The sequence below is a fragment of the Nannobrachium achirus genome (genome assembly GCF_963921795.1).
Source record: "Nannobrachium achirus genome assembly, chromosome: 19".
NCBI lineage: Eukaryota > Metazoa > Chordata > Actinopteri > Myctophiformes > Myctophidae > Nannobrachium > Nannobrachium achirus.
In genome coordinates this window covers 20666626-20682878 of record NC_137826.1, presented here as the reverse complement: position 1 = coordinate 20682878, position 16253 = coordinate 20666626, and the positions used below count along the sequence as shown (strand labels likewise).

The window sequence follows — 16253 nt, the reverse complement described above, 5'->3', positions numbered from 1 at the left end:
CAATACAAGCTACCTCGAGACATGTAAACACACAAGAAAATGACAGCAACACTGGTCCCTCTTACATAAAGTAGCTACTACCATGAAGGTCCACAAACCATAACTGTAAACGTAACAGTCAGAATGTATAGAAATTGGCTACGAAAAGGTCCATTTGTTCATTTAAACATTGACATTGAAACATTTGTTTCAGTTAGGCTTGCGGATGGTGTTGACAGCTGTGTGTGCCCAGCCTCCTAATGTGTGCGAGACGTTTGCAGCCCTGCGTGAGAGGTTGGAGCGGCTGAGTTTACCGCTGGGGTCCAATCTTCTCCTCATCATTCCCCCATAATGATCCACTGCATTGGTCCTGCTAGGTTCTCTAAGGAATAGGGGAGAGAGAGAGAGAGAGAGAGAAATCTAATAAAAATGTAAAAAAAGCACTTCTTGAAATTAGTGTATGTTAGGGCTGCATGCTGCATAATCCCAAATTCTTGCAAATATGATCACAGTTAATGTTAGATGCAATGAGTGACAGCAGGAATTGATAATGAAAACAATATATTGCAGAAATGCATATATCATGTCAATAACTGTCAAATGTAGACATTACAGTATATTGTCGCCCTAGACCAAGTATAATATTAAAGCTATACTGTGTAAGTTCAACTAGTGGTCAGTAGCGGTATTGCTTTTTTCGGCCGTTTTTCGTCCGGAGTCGTCGCGGACCACCGCCGCGGACCACCGGAGCGGCGCCGCAAACCACCGCGACCGATAGTAATCCGTGGAGGGGTAGAACGCATGGTAGAACGTAATTTTCTGGCCAGGATTTGTGGATTAAGAGGTTAAAATCCTTCACCATGGTAAACACTGTAGCCAAGCGGAGGCGCTTCCTGGAGACCAGAGCAGATAAGCTGTGATTGGCCGGTAGTGTACCATGTGTGCATGATCGGCGATGTGATTGGGCAACGTATACACAACGTATACAGATGATGCAGATTACGTCATTTTGGCGCGAAATCCGGTCCACGGCCAGGATCATAGAAAACATATAAAGAGAAGGCTTCAGAAGCTGAAAATAACGGAGTGGGTGTTCTAAAACTTTAGCGATTTAACAGTTAGGACAATTTTAAGATTTGTTTTATAAAAAAAGTTACATGGTACAACTTTAAGTACTGGATAAGAAGAAAAGGTTGGGTTTGAGGGTCGGAGAGGCCAGTGCAGGCAGAATGTGTGAGATGCAAGCAGAAAAGCATGTAATTGTCAGCTGAACTGCTGAACACATGAGTACATTTCCAGTCAAGTAAAACATCGAGATGAACCAACTTTGTATTCTGACTCTGTCAGAAAGCACTCAGAGAATTTAGATGAACAGCCCTCATGCATCCAGCAAGCCATCGCTCTTATCCAACACATCCTCTTCTATGATCTCTAGTTTATTAAATATAGCATACAGTAGCATTCATAATTGGGATGCAAATGTACCTTCATCTCTACTCTGCAATTAGGGAATAGTTGAACTGCCTGTTGTAGGGAGGAAAATGTGAATACGGTTACATTTATAAAAATCCATCCATGTTTTTCACAGAATGTTCTTTGGGCAGTTGGAATTCACACAGATAATAGGACAATGTAACTAACTACGCCCATGAATTTCATTCCAACAGAACATAGTACATACAAATCTTTTAGGTATGACAGCCAGGCCAAGTTCATTGCCTGAGCATGTTTCAAATGTTTGAGTGTCAACACAGGAAATCTCTCTGTCTCACACACACACACACACACACACACACACACACACACACACACACACACACACACACACACACACACACACACACACACACACACACACACACACACACACACACACACACACACACACACACACAGTCCTCTGTCCTATATGTTTTTTCATCTGGCTTCCTTCCCCAACTGCCTGCTCCCATTCACCCCCACCCTCTTGACATCAACTAAATACCAGAAACAGAGACCCAGTTTGAAACTCGGGCGGGAAGAATGTGGGCGCCGCTGCTCGGGGGAGGGGTGAGGGGTCTTTGGGGGAGAGATGCTGCAGAGCAGACTGGGATTCTTTTAGTGGGTGGGTCACGGGAGAGGTCGGGGCAGTCATGCATTCAGTGTCAGCCGTCACATGTTTTCTATTAGATCCTCATAGCTTAATATCATGGCTCAACAACAGGGTGCATTAATAAAAATCGATGGAAATCCATCTCCTTCAAATATAAATGTAACTTTTCCATATTCACACATGTTCTACTGTTCAACTTAGCAGCCCTTCCTTACCCACGGTTGATAACTTGAAAACAGACGCACATACAGAGACCACAATGTTTCAACCACAAATTCTAGCGGCTGCTGTGACCACAGCTTGAATCCTTTAGAGTCGAAACAGACAAACAATGGATTCTAAAGCAGAATCCATTGGGCTCTTGTCTAAAGTTAGACAAGAGCCCAATGGATTCTGCTTTAGAACCCATTGTTTGTCTGTTTACATTGTCCCCCATCAGTCAGGCTCTCTATTGTCTATTTAATTTAACTTTGGAAGTAATAGACTCTATTACATCCAAAGTTATGATAAAGTAAAACGTTACAAAAGAAACTAAAGTGCCTGTAATAAAAAATAAATACTAGTACTAAAGCAACTACTAAAGTAATATAAAATAAATACTCAAAAATAAATGCTAAAGTAATAAAAAATAAATACTAATAATGTTGAATACACGTTCACTGCCTCTTGCCAGGTTCGAAAAGACAAAAAATAAATGACTCCTGCTTAAATTTCACAGTAGACTTGTTAGCCTATAAGACCAAAACAAAAGACACTTAATCTCTCGAATTAAATGAACCTTTTCCACTATCTCAGCAATAACAAAAACACCTCTCATAAAATAAACAAATAACGCTGTGTTCAGCAAGTAACACTGTCAACAATATTGAGATTTTACCTGTCCTCTCTCCTGATGATGTCATCAAAGGCCCTGGACAGGTGTTTCAACTTCCGAAGCCCACTGGAAACACTCTCCAAGTCCTGGTCAAACTTCCTGTCAGAAAAGAGAGGCAACCAATGAGATCAAAGAAATGTGGAGAAATTATACAATATAATTATAATATAATATTAACTAGAAATTAAACTACCAGTATATAAAATGTTTGTATCATTGTTATGTTATCACACACATTTGCTTAATTGTGGAAAAAATATTTAATTGAATTCACAAATATGTTCCACAGCCAGGCTTTAACACATGTTAAAGCCTACTATATTGCGTACAGTGCTGATTGAAGTGATAAAGCACTCACTGTCTCTGACTCTGGGTGTTAGGGGAGGCAAAGGGACTTCGTAACGCTGCCATGCGGATAAGCTGCCTCCGTCCTCCACCTGCCTTCACCCCCCGCACATCTTTATCAGCCTCTGGAACCCCCTTGATCCCCGACTTGTGCCTTGAACCCGGAGTACGCCGGGGCGTGGCTGCAGCTTTCGGGGTGCGTCTTGGTGTGCGCCCGGGAGTTGTGGTGGCTCCAAGTCGACTAGGAGTGCGTCTCGGGGTGCGAGAGGTTGACACACCATTCTCTTCGCCATCACATAATATCCGCCCCGGTGTTGCAACCAAACACTCTTCACGCGAGGAGTTCCTCTGCATTCTCTGAGGGAGGGAATGGGGCAGCAGGCAGGGCATGACATTAAGGCTTGTCCTGTTGTCCGGGACAACTAATAAATCTTTATGGACAAGTTCATTAAATATGTACTTGTCCGTTGGACAAGTGGCTCTTGGGTTCACTTTTTCTGTGATGCTCCAAATCAACTTTGTGCTGTATGCAGCCTATGACTGCTGATACTATGGAGTGGAAGGTGAAGGGGGCCAAGGGGGTCTTATTTATAAGAAATTACTGTGAAATGGCTTGTTTTTATCCAGACAAGTGAATGTGAAATGTACTTGTCCAGAGGACAAGTGCCTCAAAAGTTAATGTCAAGCCCTGCATCAGGGACAGCATGAGGGGAATATACTTTTTTCCTCTCACTTTTGTCAGTGCATCCCTGGATTTAACTATGCTCAAATCGTGTCAGTAGGCCTACCTGATACACTTCCGTAACAGAGTTTCGCGCGCTGCGGGTGAGCTTGCGGATGGTGCTGGTCTTGGGCTGCTCCTGCAGGTTTTCCCAAGTTGGATTTTCGGGGAGGGAGCTGGCCTGGACAGACCGCAGGGGAAGCCGCTTCCGCAAAGACATTCTCAGGGAGTTGAGCGAGGATGAGGAGCGGAGCTTGCGGAAACGATCGGGGGCTTGTGGAGAGCCCTCTGCCTCGTCAGACTCATCCAGGGTTGTGTGGGCCCGCCACACTCCCACCACAGCAACACCAAGACCATTCATCACTGAAGAGGCCATGTAGATTCAATCTACTAAAGAGGAGTATACTGTAAGCACACTGAGCAGCAGGATAATTACACACACACACACACACACACACACACACACACACACACACACACACACACACACACACACACACACTAGGCAGGCATTCCTCATCAGCTTACTGGGCTCTGAAAAATACTGCATACTCAAAAACGCACATGCATGCACACACACACACACACACACACACACACACACACACACACACACACACACACACACACACACACACACACACACAAAAACAAACACACACACACACACACACACACACACACACACACACACACACACACACACACACACACACACACAACTCTGCTGGTCATCATCTCCTGTATTTACTGATTGAGTACTTATTAACAGTTTGCAAATACAAGCACAGGAAAGTACAGTACAGTACTAAATGTACGTTCATATTTATGCCCGTTCATAGCCTCATTATAGTTTAATAATATGTCATATTTGTGTTGATCAACTATTAATGTGCAAAATATATTTGGAGAAAGAAAAAGCTGATGATGATTACTGATCAGAAGACAAAAGTGAAGCACATTAGGTATTAAAAAAAACAATTACATAAAAGAGTCAGCTAGTTTTGTGAGCTTGACAGGCCTATACATATAAGTTTGCTAAAAAACAACAACAACAACACTATTTTTAATACAATCACATTAAATTGACACACATTTAAGAAATCTCGTGTGGTTAATCTGGAGGCTTTGTTTTTGCTAAAGCTGCTATAGCTAACGTTAGATCCATCCAACACTGTCTGGCGTGTCTGCATAATGTGCTCAAATTCTCACATTCCAGTTTCTCTGTCAGCCCCAGGATAGATAAAACAAGCAGCGGAAAGTAAATACTAACTTTACCGTTACTTACCGTGTAATGTAAATGTGTAATAAGCTTTTCTCTGCTGCTCCACACTGATAAACCTCCGGCTGCGCGTTGGGTTCTTTCTTTTCTTTCTTCCACACAATTTGAATTTGGCGGTGGGTGGGATCATAGGGACTCTAGGGAGGGAGGGTGGGTGCAGACTGCAGAGCCTGGGTGGGTGGACCACCGGAGTCAGACGCAAGCAATGTTGCCAGGTTTTGCGAGAGAAGCAAGCAACCATATCTATGAAAACAAGCCCAAAGGAAGCCACACAACTTACAAGTTAGCACTTTAAAACTGTCGGCTATTTGGAAATAGCAGATCTACAAGCTCACAACGCGTCGCAACGCGAGCCGCAACGTGTTGTGAGCTTGTAGATCTGCTATTTTCAGCTCCAATATGTTTCCGATGGGGGTCTGCAGAGTCTGACTGAGTGCAGACAAATGCATATTAATTTGATTTGATTGATTGATTGAAGGCTTTAATAGAAGTTTGCATAGGAAAATGTACAGATTCATGACGGTACAGTTCACTGGTACAAGGTCTACTAAAAGGAGATCCATGAAAAGACTAAGCTTATTTCAACAGGAAACCATTTAAGTATCTCATATAACATTGAATGACAGACAAATAGAACACAGTACTATGCAGTAGATATGTAAAGAAAAGGGGGAAAAAAAGAAAAGAAAACAGTAAATCTAAACAAACAGTAAGTATATACAAGGAATATACAGTAAATCTAAACAAACAGTAGCCTAAGTATATACAAGGAATATACAAGTATAGGCTACAAGTACAAGGAAGGGGCAGGGAGGGTAGGGTTGGGCTAGGTTTTTTACCAGTTGCGAACGGCTGCTGCCTGTAAGTGGTAAGTGGGGGTCCTTCCTTGACATGAAAATGTACCACTGGACCGGTACTGGTTCTACTGGTTTAAACAACATTAGGAAACAAGCCCAGATAAGCAACTACACTTTAGAAACAAGCCCCAAAAAACCGCAACCCGCAACTAAATTACAAGCAACTTTACAGAAAAAACAAGCCCAAAGGCGCTTATAATAAGCAGACCTGGCAACGCTGCGCGAGCCACGCAACGCCCTAAAAATGACGTAACCATGCAACAAAGCTAAATCCTAAATCCCAGTGCTGCATTACTTTAAAAGCAAACTGGGAACCCATCGTCAAAGAAAGGGCGACACCTATCGGTCTGTCTCGAGAGATTACTTTAAAAGTAACCTCACGTAGGTCTACCTTGTATTCCCATGTATTCCTTCATTTTATTGTAACGTGACTGCTTTTTGTCCTGTTCTCTTTGAATGTATTGTAATATTTTGTTAATAAAAACATAATAAAAAATAAAAATCCCAGTGCTGCTAAATCCCATAGTCACGCTGCCATAGTCCGAGTGGATGGTGGTTGTCATTTTTTCTTGCAAGCTCCACTGTAGTTTTCAGAAAAGGAAGGATAGAGTCTAGAGAGGAAGAATTGATTGATTGATTGATTGATTGATTGTTGAAAAGTTTATTAGCAGTTAGCAATAAAAAGCCCAAGGAGCAAGGAGAAAAAAGAACAAATCAAGATATAAAGTAGCAGGTTCTTCAATCAAAGGTAGCCTGATACCTGCTGCTACTTTAACTACATACTTTTACTTTAGCCTATAGGTAGGATAGCCTGTATGAGGTAAGACCTAAATACTATGGGTAGGCCTAAGGCGTGAGGTGAGTTACTAATGGCTGCAGGACAGGTGCAAGGTGCCATTCTGGTAAATGGTAGTAGGCCTACATTTATATAGCACCTTTATCCAAGGCACTTCTGAGTCTATGGTCTGTGCTGATCCTTTGTTTTATATCTACGGTATTGATTGATTGATTGATGTATTGATTATTTTATTAGACAAAAATGGAGAACAGTACAATATAGTCAATACAATTGAAATGTATAGTACAAGTACAGTTAAACACCCTGCCTAAAAGGAACATCTCAAATAAGACCTTTAATGGCCTTTTTTTTTACGTTGAAAGCCCTCTGTATTTAATTCAAGGACAGGTATTCAAGGACAGTATGAGCTGTGAACATTCCAAGTGAAGGGATTTGTGGAGCACAGTACACAGCAGTTTTTCATCACTATCCCTGGTTCACATCAATAAACTGAGTAATATTCTCAATGTTTTATGAGAAACTGTTAAGTGTTCTTTTATTATGTAGAACAGTAGGCCTATGACCCAGTCCTAGACCTTGAACCATGTCTTGTAGAGGCGTGTGTTTTAGCATGGATGTGTCCCTTTGTCTCTTGACAGTAAATGTGTAACAAGAATTTTAATGGGCCCTAACAGATGTTCTTGAGTCAGAAGTTAATCTTCAATAAAGATGGGGAAACCGAAAACTCACACCAGAGAATTTTCTGAGCTTCTCATTGTCGCTGTGAAATTAGTTTGAAATTCAGCTGATTGCATTAAACAGAATTAAACGTGTTTAGATATTTTTGGATTCTGTCAGATTTATATTGTAACATTCACATGTCTGCCTCCAATTATAAATGCAGGTAACACGCCAATATTAAACAAAACATAACATAACAGACCAGACACAAAAGAAACTAGTATCTTTAGTCAAATTTTAATACATTTCAAACCATATAAATTAATTAAATAGTGTATAAAAGGTTTTCTTAAGTCTCTTGTACAGTGGAAGTCCTTCCACGACTTTTCTCACTTGATGGAATAGAACATGATGCAGGCTGACATGCTGCCTAATGGGCAACTGGATTGGCTTCACTTGCAACACTGGCAACAAAGAAGGACAATTATAGAAGTTTTAGTGTTTCAGAGTAACATCAAATTACAGTGTGTGTGTGTGTGTGTGTGTGTGTGTGTGTGTGTGTGTGTGTGTGTGTGTGTGTGTGTGTGTGTGTGTGTGCGTGCGTGTGTGTGTGTGTGCGTGCGTGTGTGCGTGCGTGCGTGCGTTTGTGTGTCTGTGCATGCATGTTTTACCTTCATAATCCGACTCCATCGCGAGACAACTGCAAGAAGGGCGGTAAGGCATACCACTACCCCCCCTGCAATTATTGGCATCAAAGGGAATTTCAAAGTCTTGTCTGTAAATGGAGGACATGTCCGATTAATGAGAAGGACAGCAGAAACTCACTTATCTGTTAAGTATAACCAGGGAACCATAAGGCCTGGGACAACATGGTGAATGCACAAATAAATACTTAATTTAACTCTGAGAATTGTACACTCTCAGAGTTAAAGGACAACTTTTTTTTAAAACAAGGGTTCATATTTTAGATTGTAATAAAATAAAATAAAAGATGTGTTAAAATGTTTTCGTTTACTCCTTTCTATCGTTTTAGAGATTTTGATGATTTTGATTTCAGTGGCTGCATGGGGCATGCGTACAAGTGGCCAAATATGTCTTTGTACATACAATAAGCCCATTCCCAAGATGCACTGCAATCTTTCATGGGCACATGTGACTTATGGGGGCTAGTAATGTTACTGTAAATAGTAATAAATAAATCACTGGCTTATTGTGTCTAAAAATACATATTTAGCCACTTGCACGCATGCCCCCACCCACTGAAATCAAGACTGCTAACGTGCTAAAACGATAGAACGAAAATTAAAACATTTTAACACTCACCTTTTCTCTTCTCCAATTACAATCTAAAATATGAGCCCTTGTTGTAAAAAAACAAAGTTGCCTTTTAAAGGCACACTGAGGTAATTGACTGCCAGACTTAATTGAGTATCTGTATTTCAGGATGGGAATACAAAAGGTTCACCATGGGTCTGCTTGTATACACTGACCAGTGACTTCAACACGGAAGAGCCTGCTGCGTGTCCCATAGATGGTAGATACTGTTACACACTCATATGTGCCCTGATGCCAGTCCCTCTTCACCATGCGGATCCTCAGCTGGGTGGTGACGCCGTCATTGGTCACCGTAAGGCCGCGGGACGATAGGTCCAGGAGATCTCCGTCTCGTTGCCATGACACTGACACGGGCGGATTGGCACGGGTGTCACACCTCAGCGAAAGCTCCGCTTCTTCCTCAACTGTCACATTCTCCGCTCCAGAGAGCATTGGAGCATCTTAGGAAGACAGGCAGGAAGATACATTCTAAGGCTATTTTGGCTGTGTGTGTGTGTGTGTGTGTGTGTGTGTGTGTGTGTGTGTGTGTGTGTGTGTGTGTGTGTGTGTGTGTGTGTGTGTGGATAACAGTAATAGAACACTGACAAATGCCCTTGCCGTAAGAGAAATCCTGTTCTTTTCTTTTTACTGTTTTGGATCAGTGTGTGAACATCATTAAGGCCATAAAAGCCAACGTGTTTCAACGCTGCTGTGCCTTCATCAGTCATGAGTGTATTGGATTGTTCCTTAATCTGACAAGCACTCCTCCTCACTTAACATGTAGGTCTCTAAATAGCTTAAAGATGAATGTCAGCCAGTTTAATAGCTTTATGATGAAGCTTGTATTCTGAGAATCTTTTGGCAAGCGACACACATTTTTGTACTGCCAGTGGTTCTCAAAGTGGGGTACTTTGAGCAGTTTGAGGGGGTGTCAAATGGACCGTTACAGGTCTGTAATTATGGGAGTCTATAATGGAGGTTCCATTTGTACTCTGGCCCAAGTATGAAAAGGACTCACAGGTGACATTCAAGGTGACGGAGGCATTGACACTGGCGTCTCCTCTTAGCTGGCAGGAGAACGTTGCATCGGAGTCTTCGCGGATGACAGGAGAGACGCACAGACTGCTGCGACCCTTACTGTTGCCCTCTAGGAGTTGGACCAGAGCTCCATTCCTTCGCCACTCCACCACATTATCAGGGAGAGTCAGGCAGGTCAGAGATACCGTCTCATCCAGTTCTGTCCAGATAGAGCCCTCCACGCCAACCCCGGGCTGAGACTCAATCTCCACACCTTAAAAAGAGGTCAAATACAGAGAGAAATAGAGAGAGAGAGAGAGAGAGAGAGAGAGAGAGAGAGAGAAAGAGAGAGAGAGTGTCATTGTCATTGTTTCATTTTTGTTTCACTCAATTCATTATCATAAGTTTGTTTGTTATTAAGTTGCTTCTCCTTAGATAATATATTGTATACGCCACGGTATGTAATGTTATATGTATGCTTTGGCAATGTGAAACACATTTCATCATGTAAATAAAGCTTTTTTATAAGAATTTGAGAGAGAGAGACAAAGAGAGAGAGAGAGAGAGAGAGAGAGAGAGAGAGAGAGAAGAGAGAGAGAAGAGGGAGGGAGGGAAAGAGAGAGAGAGAGATGCAGAGGGAACAAGATTAAACCATCGGCGTACACAAACATGTATGAATGTAAGAGCAATGTTAGGAATAGGAGAAAGGAGATTCACCTAATGCCTGAGATGCACAGTAAAGTAGCAAATGGAGGGAAAAGGCTTTCAAAATCAGCTCCATTTTAGTGGTCCCTCAGTCAACCTGGAAAGAAGGAAAAGATCATGGATGATGACATTTGTATTCTTCTATTGCCATGTTTTCCTTTTTCTTTGGCTCTGGTTTCAATCCTGAAATCCAGGCTCCCACAGTTTAAGATTGAGATGATGAGCCATAAAACTTTGCAACCACAGTGGGGCAGCCTAACATAGTAGCATTCTGACGTGCACCTTTATTGTCTACTGTTTATGATTGATTGTTTTTTCTTTATTAAAGTGTCATGCTACAAGGAAGCCCAGCCCATATGGACTTACAGGACACTTTTACATTTCATTTTATGAACCTACGTGATAATTCACAAACAATGATCAAACGACCAGATTGATCATTGTTTGTTTAACCAACTTAAACACTCAAGCTTCATACTTCAGGCCTACATGTACATGGCAGATTACAAAAATACAACTTAAAATACAACATTGGGCCACTTCACATCTTAAACTTTATTTGCTGTTGATACTATTTCAGTACAAAGTCAAACCATCGTCATACTTCCAAATGAACAGTGGTAATCCTTTATCCAGATTTCTCTTGAATGTATATAAACTGCAATTATTCAACTGATCTATGATTCAGCATCAAAGATTTTGCAAATATTTAATACAAACATAGGCCATAGATCAAATAATACACTTGTGATCAAATATTACACTTTGAGCTAAATACATTTAAAAAAGCCATTATTCTGATTCCAGAGTATGAGTAAGTATATCCTACGATGTCTTTTACAGTAGGAGTTGGTATATTCTAGTTTGAATTTAATTCTGACTCATAAGATGGTCTGGATAAGAGCATCAACAAAATGAAAACAACACAATCTAAAATGAAAATCCCTGAAAGATTCTTACAGGAGAAATGTTTTTTGCTGAAACATCTTTCTCACCTTTTCAGTACCCCAGGTTGTCTTTGTGCGCCTCTCTCCGTGTCGATGGGAGGTTGTTGTAGACTGAGGTTCAGGTGAGATCTGCAGATCCTTTATATGCTATAACAATGCAAAGGAGTGGATAAGTGCTGCGTTCACCTCATCCATTCCTGTCAGCGAATTCCTTCAGTCCCCCCGCCTCCCCTTGAGTAATTTTATTGTCACCCTTGAGTGGTATTGAAACATCAGAAATGAAGGAATTTCCTTATTGGTAGGAGAAGCACTAAAAGTTCATGGGTGTGGTGGACACACACCCAGGGCCTCACAGGCCGTCAAAGACATGATTGTTTATAGATTTTATTGTTTCATAAAAACTGGGTTTAATATAGGCTATTATCAATTATCTATAAACATTCACAATTGTTAGTATTTTTACATGACAACTGAGCTGGATTCTCTTATTGTGATTACATCATTATTAAGTGATTGCCACAGTTACACTCAATACATTGAAACAGTTGATCCGGTTGAAGCAACAAGGTTGTCAGTGTGGACTCTCATAGCAGAACAACTTCTGCACACAATGTCTTATCACACACAAATACAAAATGATAGCTGCTTTGTTTTCTGATTACAGGCAGATCTACAAAGATGACCATCAGGCCATATTTGAAGGTATATATTTTGTGTCCAATGCATAATTTGGCATCACTTAAGTGAGTAAACTGATGTTTGAAGATGCTAATTTTGCATTGCAATTGGTTAGTTACATGAGGGTAAAAGTATCTGCTACTGTTATATATTATTATTACTATTATTATTATTCTTTTTTTATGAATTGAAATTTACCACACTACATCTACCATGAATTTTAATGAACACTGCTTTATTTAGCAGGAATTAGCCGTAGCTGTTTACAGTTAAAACCTTCTTGATGCCCTGTGAGCTCAATGTTTGATAATTATGAAATCGGTCTAGATCTTTGAAGAGTACAGATTGAAGGTACAAGGTTCTTGGGCGAAGGGATTTGGTTCTGACTGAGGGGGAAAAAGTGCAGGACCTCCATGAATATTCTTCATAGGGGAGCACATTATTTATTATGCATTATTTTGTGCTTTAACTAGATCCAGATCTGCTATTTTTGAAAAATCTTGAAAATTTGTGCAAGTCTTAGGTTTTTCAAAATGGATTTGCTCACTGCTTATAGCTTCTACATGTTTCTATGTCAGTGGTGCTCAAACTAACTTGCCACAAAAAGTTCGGAAATCTAACTTTGGTCGATTATATCTCCCCTTTAATAAACCCAAATGGTATTTTGTTTTATATCATCTTTATCGTTGATTTGTCACCTTTACAACGAAGTACAGCTTGTAAGCATCGGGCATTCTAGGCATGAGCTACACAGCCAAACGTGTGGGTAGCGCCGACCAGAATTTTGCCAAAATGGCTTGCAATATACTGTTCTGCTGGCATTTACTCTCGTTTTGTGCTTCCCTGACACTGAGCTTAACATTAATAACGTGTAAAAATTGCCAATATGTGTTGTTCTTTCTTTTCCTTATTACTGTGAGAGAGTGCAATCATTCAATGCCCCAAGTAACAAAGGTGAAGACCAAAAGAACAGTATTGCAGGCCTGCCAGGCCATTTTGACAATTTTTGGAGGAGCGCTACCCACACGTTTGGCTGTGTTTCTCATTCCACGAATGCCAGATCCTTACAAACTGTACCTCATTGTAAAGGTGACAAATCAACGATAACAATGATATCAAACACAATACCATTTGGCACAATTAAAGGGGGGATATAATGGACCGAATGTTGGCACATTTTTGGTCAGCGCTACCCACACGTTTGGCTGTGTAGCTCATGCCTCGAATGCCCGATGCTTACAAGCTGTACCTCGTTGTAAAGGTGACAAATCAACAATGAAAATGATATAAAACACAATACCATTTGAGTTTATTAAAGGGGAGATATAATCGACCAAAGTTAGATTTCCGAACTTTTTGTGGCAAGTGTATTTCATGTGAAGAAAGTAAGAAACCCCAAGATGATATGTATTTGGTCACGGACCCCCATCTCAAATTATTTCGTTCCAGGGACCCCCCAGAAGCAACATTTGAGTTACTTTTCAAAAATAGCAGATCTACAAGCTCGCAGCGCGAGTGCCATGCTGTGAGCTTGTAGATCTGCTATTTTTCAATAGCCAAAGTATAATTAAGGCCCCTCTTCCACCTTGGGCCCTAGTAAAAAGGATACAGGAGTGTTGCTTTGTTAAAACACTGAGGTTTGGTAACGTAGTGCTACTTTTCCCTCTGCTATAAAAGTAAAGAAAAAGGGAAATGTGGGATGTAGACGCAAATTTGGTCAAAATAAAATGACAAGAGGGTGTTCTGATGGTGAAGGTCTGAAGCTGCTGTGCTGTTAAATGACAGCAAGGATGACATAAAGTTAACAAACTTCCCATCGCATATAGCACCTTGCATTCTGCAGTCACTGTTGAAAGTCATTGTGGTCAATGTTGTGATCACACATTTAACGGTACGCCTATCCAGAACTTGCACGTGCATTCACAATGTGTGTCTGAGTTTGTGCATTTCCTTTTGTACTTCCTTATTCTCACACTATTATGCCAACCAGATACAGATAGACATGATCATATTTTGTTAAACCAATACGTTTATGGTTATCTAGTAATCGTAATTATTTGGACATAATCAATACAGGATAATACAACACAGTTACTATTTGTACTCAATAGCTAGTCAAGCCTCTCATCCTTGTAAGATGTCTACAGTTATTTATGCCATGCCAGTCTTCACAAAGAGGGATGGAGACAGAGGACAGAGAGTGGACACTGAGGACAGAGGACAGTTGGAGGAGAGTGTGGTGGACATCTATGAGAGCGTGGATGTTGTCCCTGGACCACAGGAGGACATGAGGGACAACACATCAGGAAGACAGACTCAGGGTGAGCTTGATTTTCATTCAGGTTTTAACAACATTTAACAAGTGTATATCCATCACTACATAATTCCTTTGATGTGTAAATGCATTTTTAGAGAGAATTTGGTCAGTTCAAAGCACTGTGGTGGTCTGGTTGGTAGCTCTCTGTAGCTCTTTGTCACTGCACACCTGGCAGTAGGCTACTTTCTGTTTCAGGACAGCGGCAGCGCCCTAGCACAGTGAAAAGGCGTTCCAGAGTTGTTCATGTGTGTCCGGGTATGCTGTGTCTTCTGCTGCTGTCAAAGTCTTAGGTTTTTCAAAATGGATTTGCTCACTGCTTATAGCTTCTACATGTTTCTATGTCAGTGGTGCTCAAACTAACTTGCCACAAAAAGTTCGGAAATCTAACTTTGGTCGATTATATCTCCCCTTTAATAAACCCAAATGGTATTTTGTTTTATATCATCTTTATCGTTGATTTGTCACCTTTACAACGAAGTACAGCTTGTAAGCATCGGGCATTCTAGGCATGAGCTACACAGCCAAACGTGTGGGTAGCGCCGACCAGAATTTTGCCAAAATGGCTTGCAATATACTGTTCTGCTGGCATTTACTCTCGTTTTGGGCTTCCCTGACACTGAGCTTAACATTAATAACGTGTAAAAATTGCCAATATGTGTTGTTCTTTCGTTTCCTTATTACTGTGAGAGAGTGCAATCATTCAATGCCCCAAGTAACAAAGGTGAAGACCAAAAGAACAGTATTGCAGGCCTGCCAGGCCATTTTGACAATTTTTGGAGGAGCGCTACCCACACGTTTGGCTGTGTTTCTCATTCCACGAATGCCAGATCCTTACAAACTGTACCTCATTGTAAAGGTGACGAATCAACGATAACAATGATATCAAACACAATACCATTTGGCACAATTAAAGGGGGGATATAATGGACCGAATGTTGGCACATTTTTGGTCAGCGCTACCCACACGTTTGGCTGTGTAGCTCATGCCTCGAATGCCCGATGCTTACAAGCTGTACCTCGTTGTAAAGGTGACAAATCAACAATGAAAATGATATAAAACACAATACCATTTGAGTTTATTAAAGGGGAGATATAATCGACCAAAGTTAGATTTCCGAACATTTTGTGGCAAGTGTATTTCATGTGAAGAAAGTAAGAAACCCCAAGATGATATGTATTTGGTCACGGACCCCCATCTCAAATTATTTCGTTCCAGGGACCCCCCAGAAGCAACATTTGAGTTACTTTTCAAAAATAGCAGATCTACAAGCTCGCAGCGCGAGTGCCATGCTGTGAGCTTGTAGATCTGCTATTTTTCAATAGCCAAAGTATAATTAAGGCCCCTCTTCCACCTTGGGCCCTAGTAAAAAGGATACAGGAGTGTTGCTTTGTTAAAACACTGAGGTTTGGTAACGTAGTGCTACTTTTCCCTCTGCTATAAAAGTAAAGAAAAAGGGAAATGTGGGATGTAGACGCAAATTTGGTCAAAATAAAATGACAAGAGGGTGTTCTGATGGTGAAGGTCTGAAGCTGCTGTGCTGTTAAATGACAGCAAGGATGACATAAAGTTAACAAACTTCCCATCGCATATAGCACCTTGCATTCTGCAGTCACTGTTGAAAGTCATTGTGGTCAATGTTGTGATCACACATTTAACGGTACGCCT

At 41.0% G+C, this 16253-nt stretch overlaps 2 protein-coding genes across 2 annotated transcripts; both read right to left on the bottom strand.

Moving 5' to 3' along the window:
* Positions 1-189: 189 nt before the first annotated feature.
* pimreg (PICALM interacting mitotic regulator) lies at positions 190-4372 on the bottom strand (the record flags this gene model as incomplete). Its single annotated transcript, XM_080749304.1, has 4 exons — positions 190-361; positions 2949-3044; positions 3304-3647; positions 4079-4372. 4 exons carry the CDS (start codon positions 4370-4372, stop codon positions 190-192), a joined length of 906 nt encoding a protein of 301 aa, XP_080605430.1.
* A 3262-nt stretch (positions 4373-7634) lies between these two features.
* tmigd1 (transmembrane and immunoglobulin domain containing 1) lies at positions 7635-11961 on the bottom strand (the record flags this gene model as incomplete). Its single annotated transcript, XM_080749303.1, has 5 exons — positions 7635-7646; positions 8281-8384; positions 9100-9384; positions 9942-10214; positions 11934-11961. The coding sequence occupies 5 exons, from the start codon at positions 11959-11961 to the stop codon at positions 7635-7637; spliced, it is 702 nt and encodes a 233-aa protein (XP_080605429.1).
* Positions 11962-16253: the final 4292 nt, after the last annotated feature.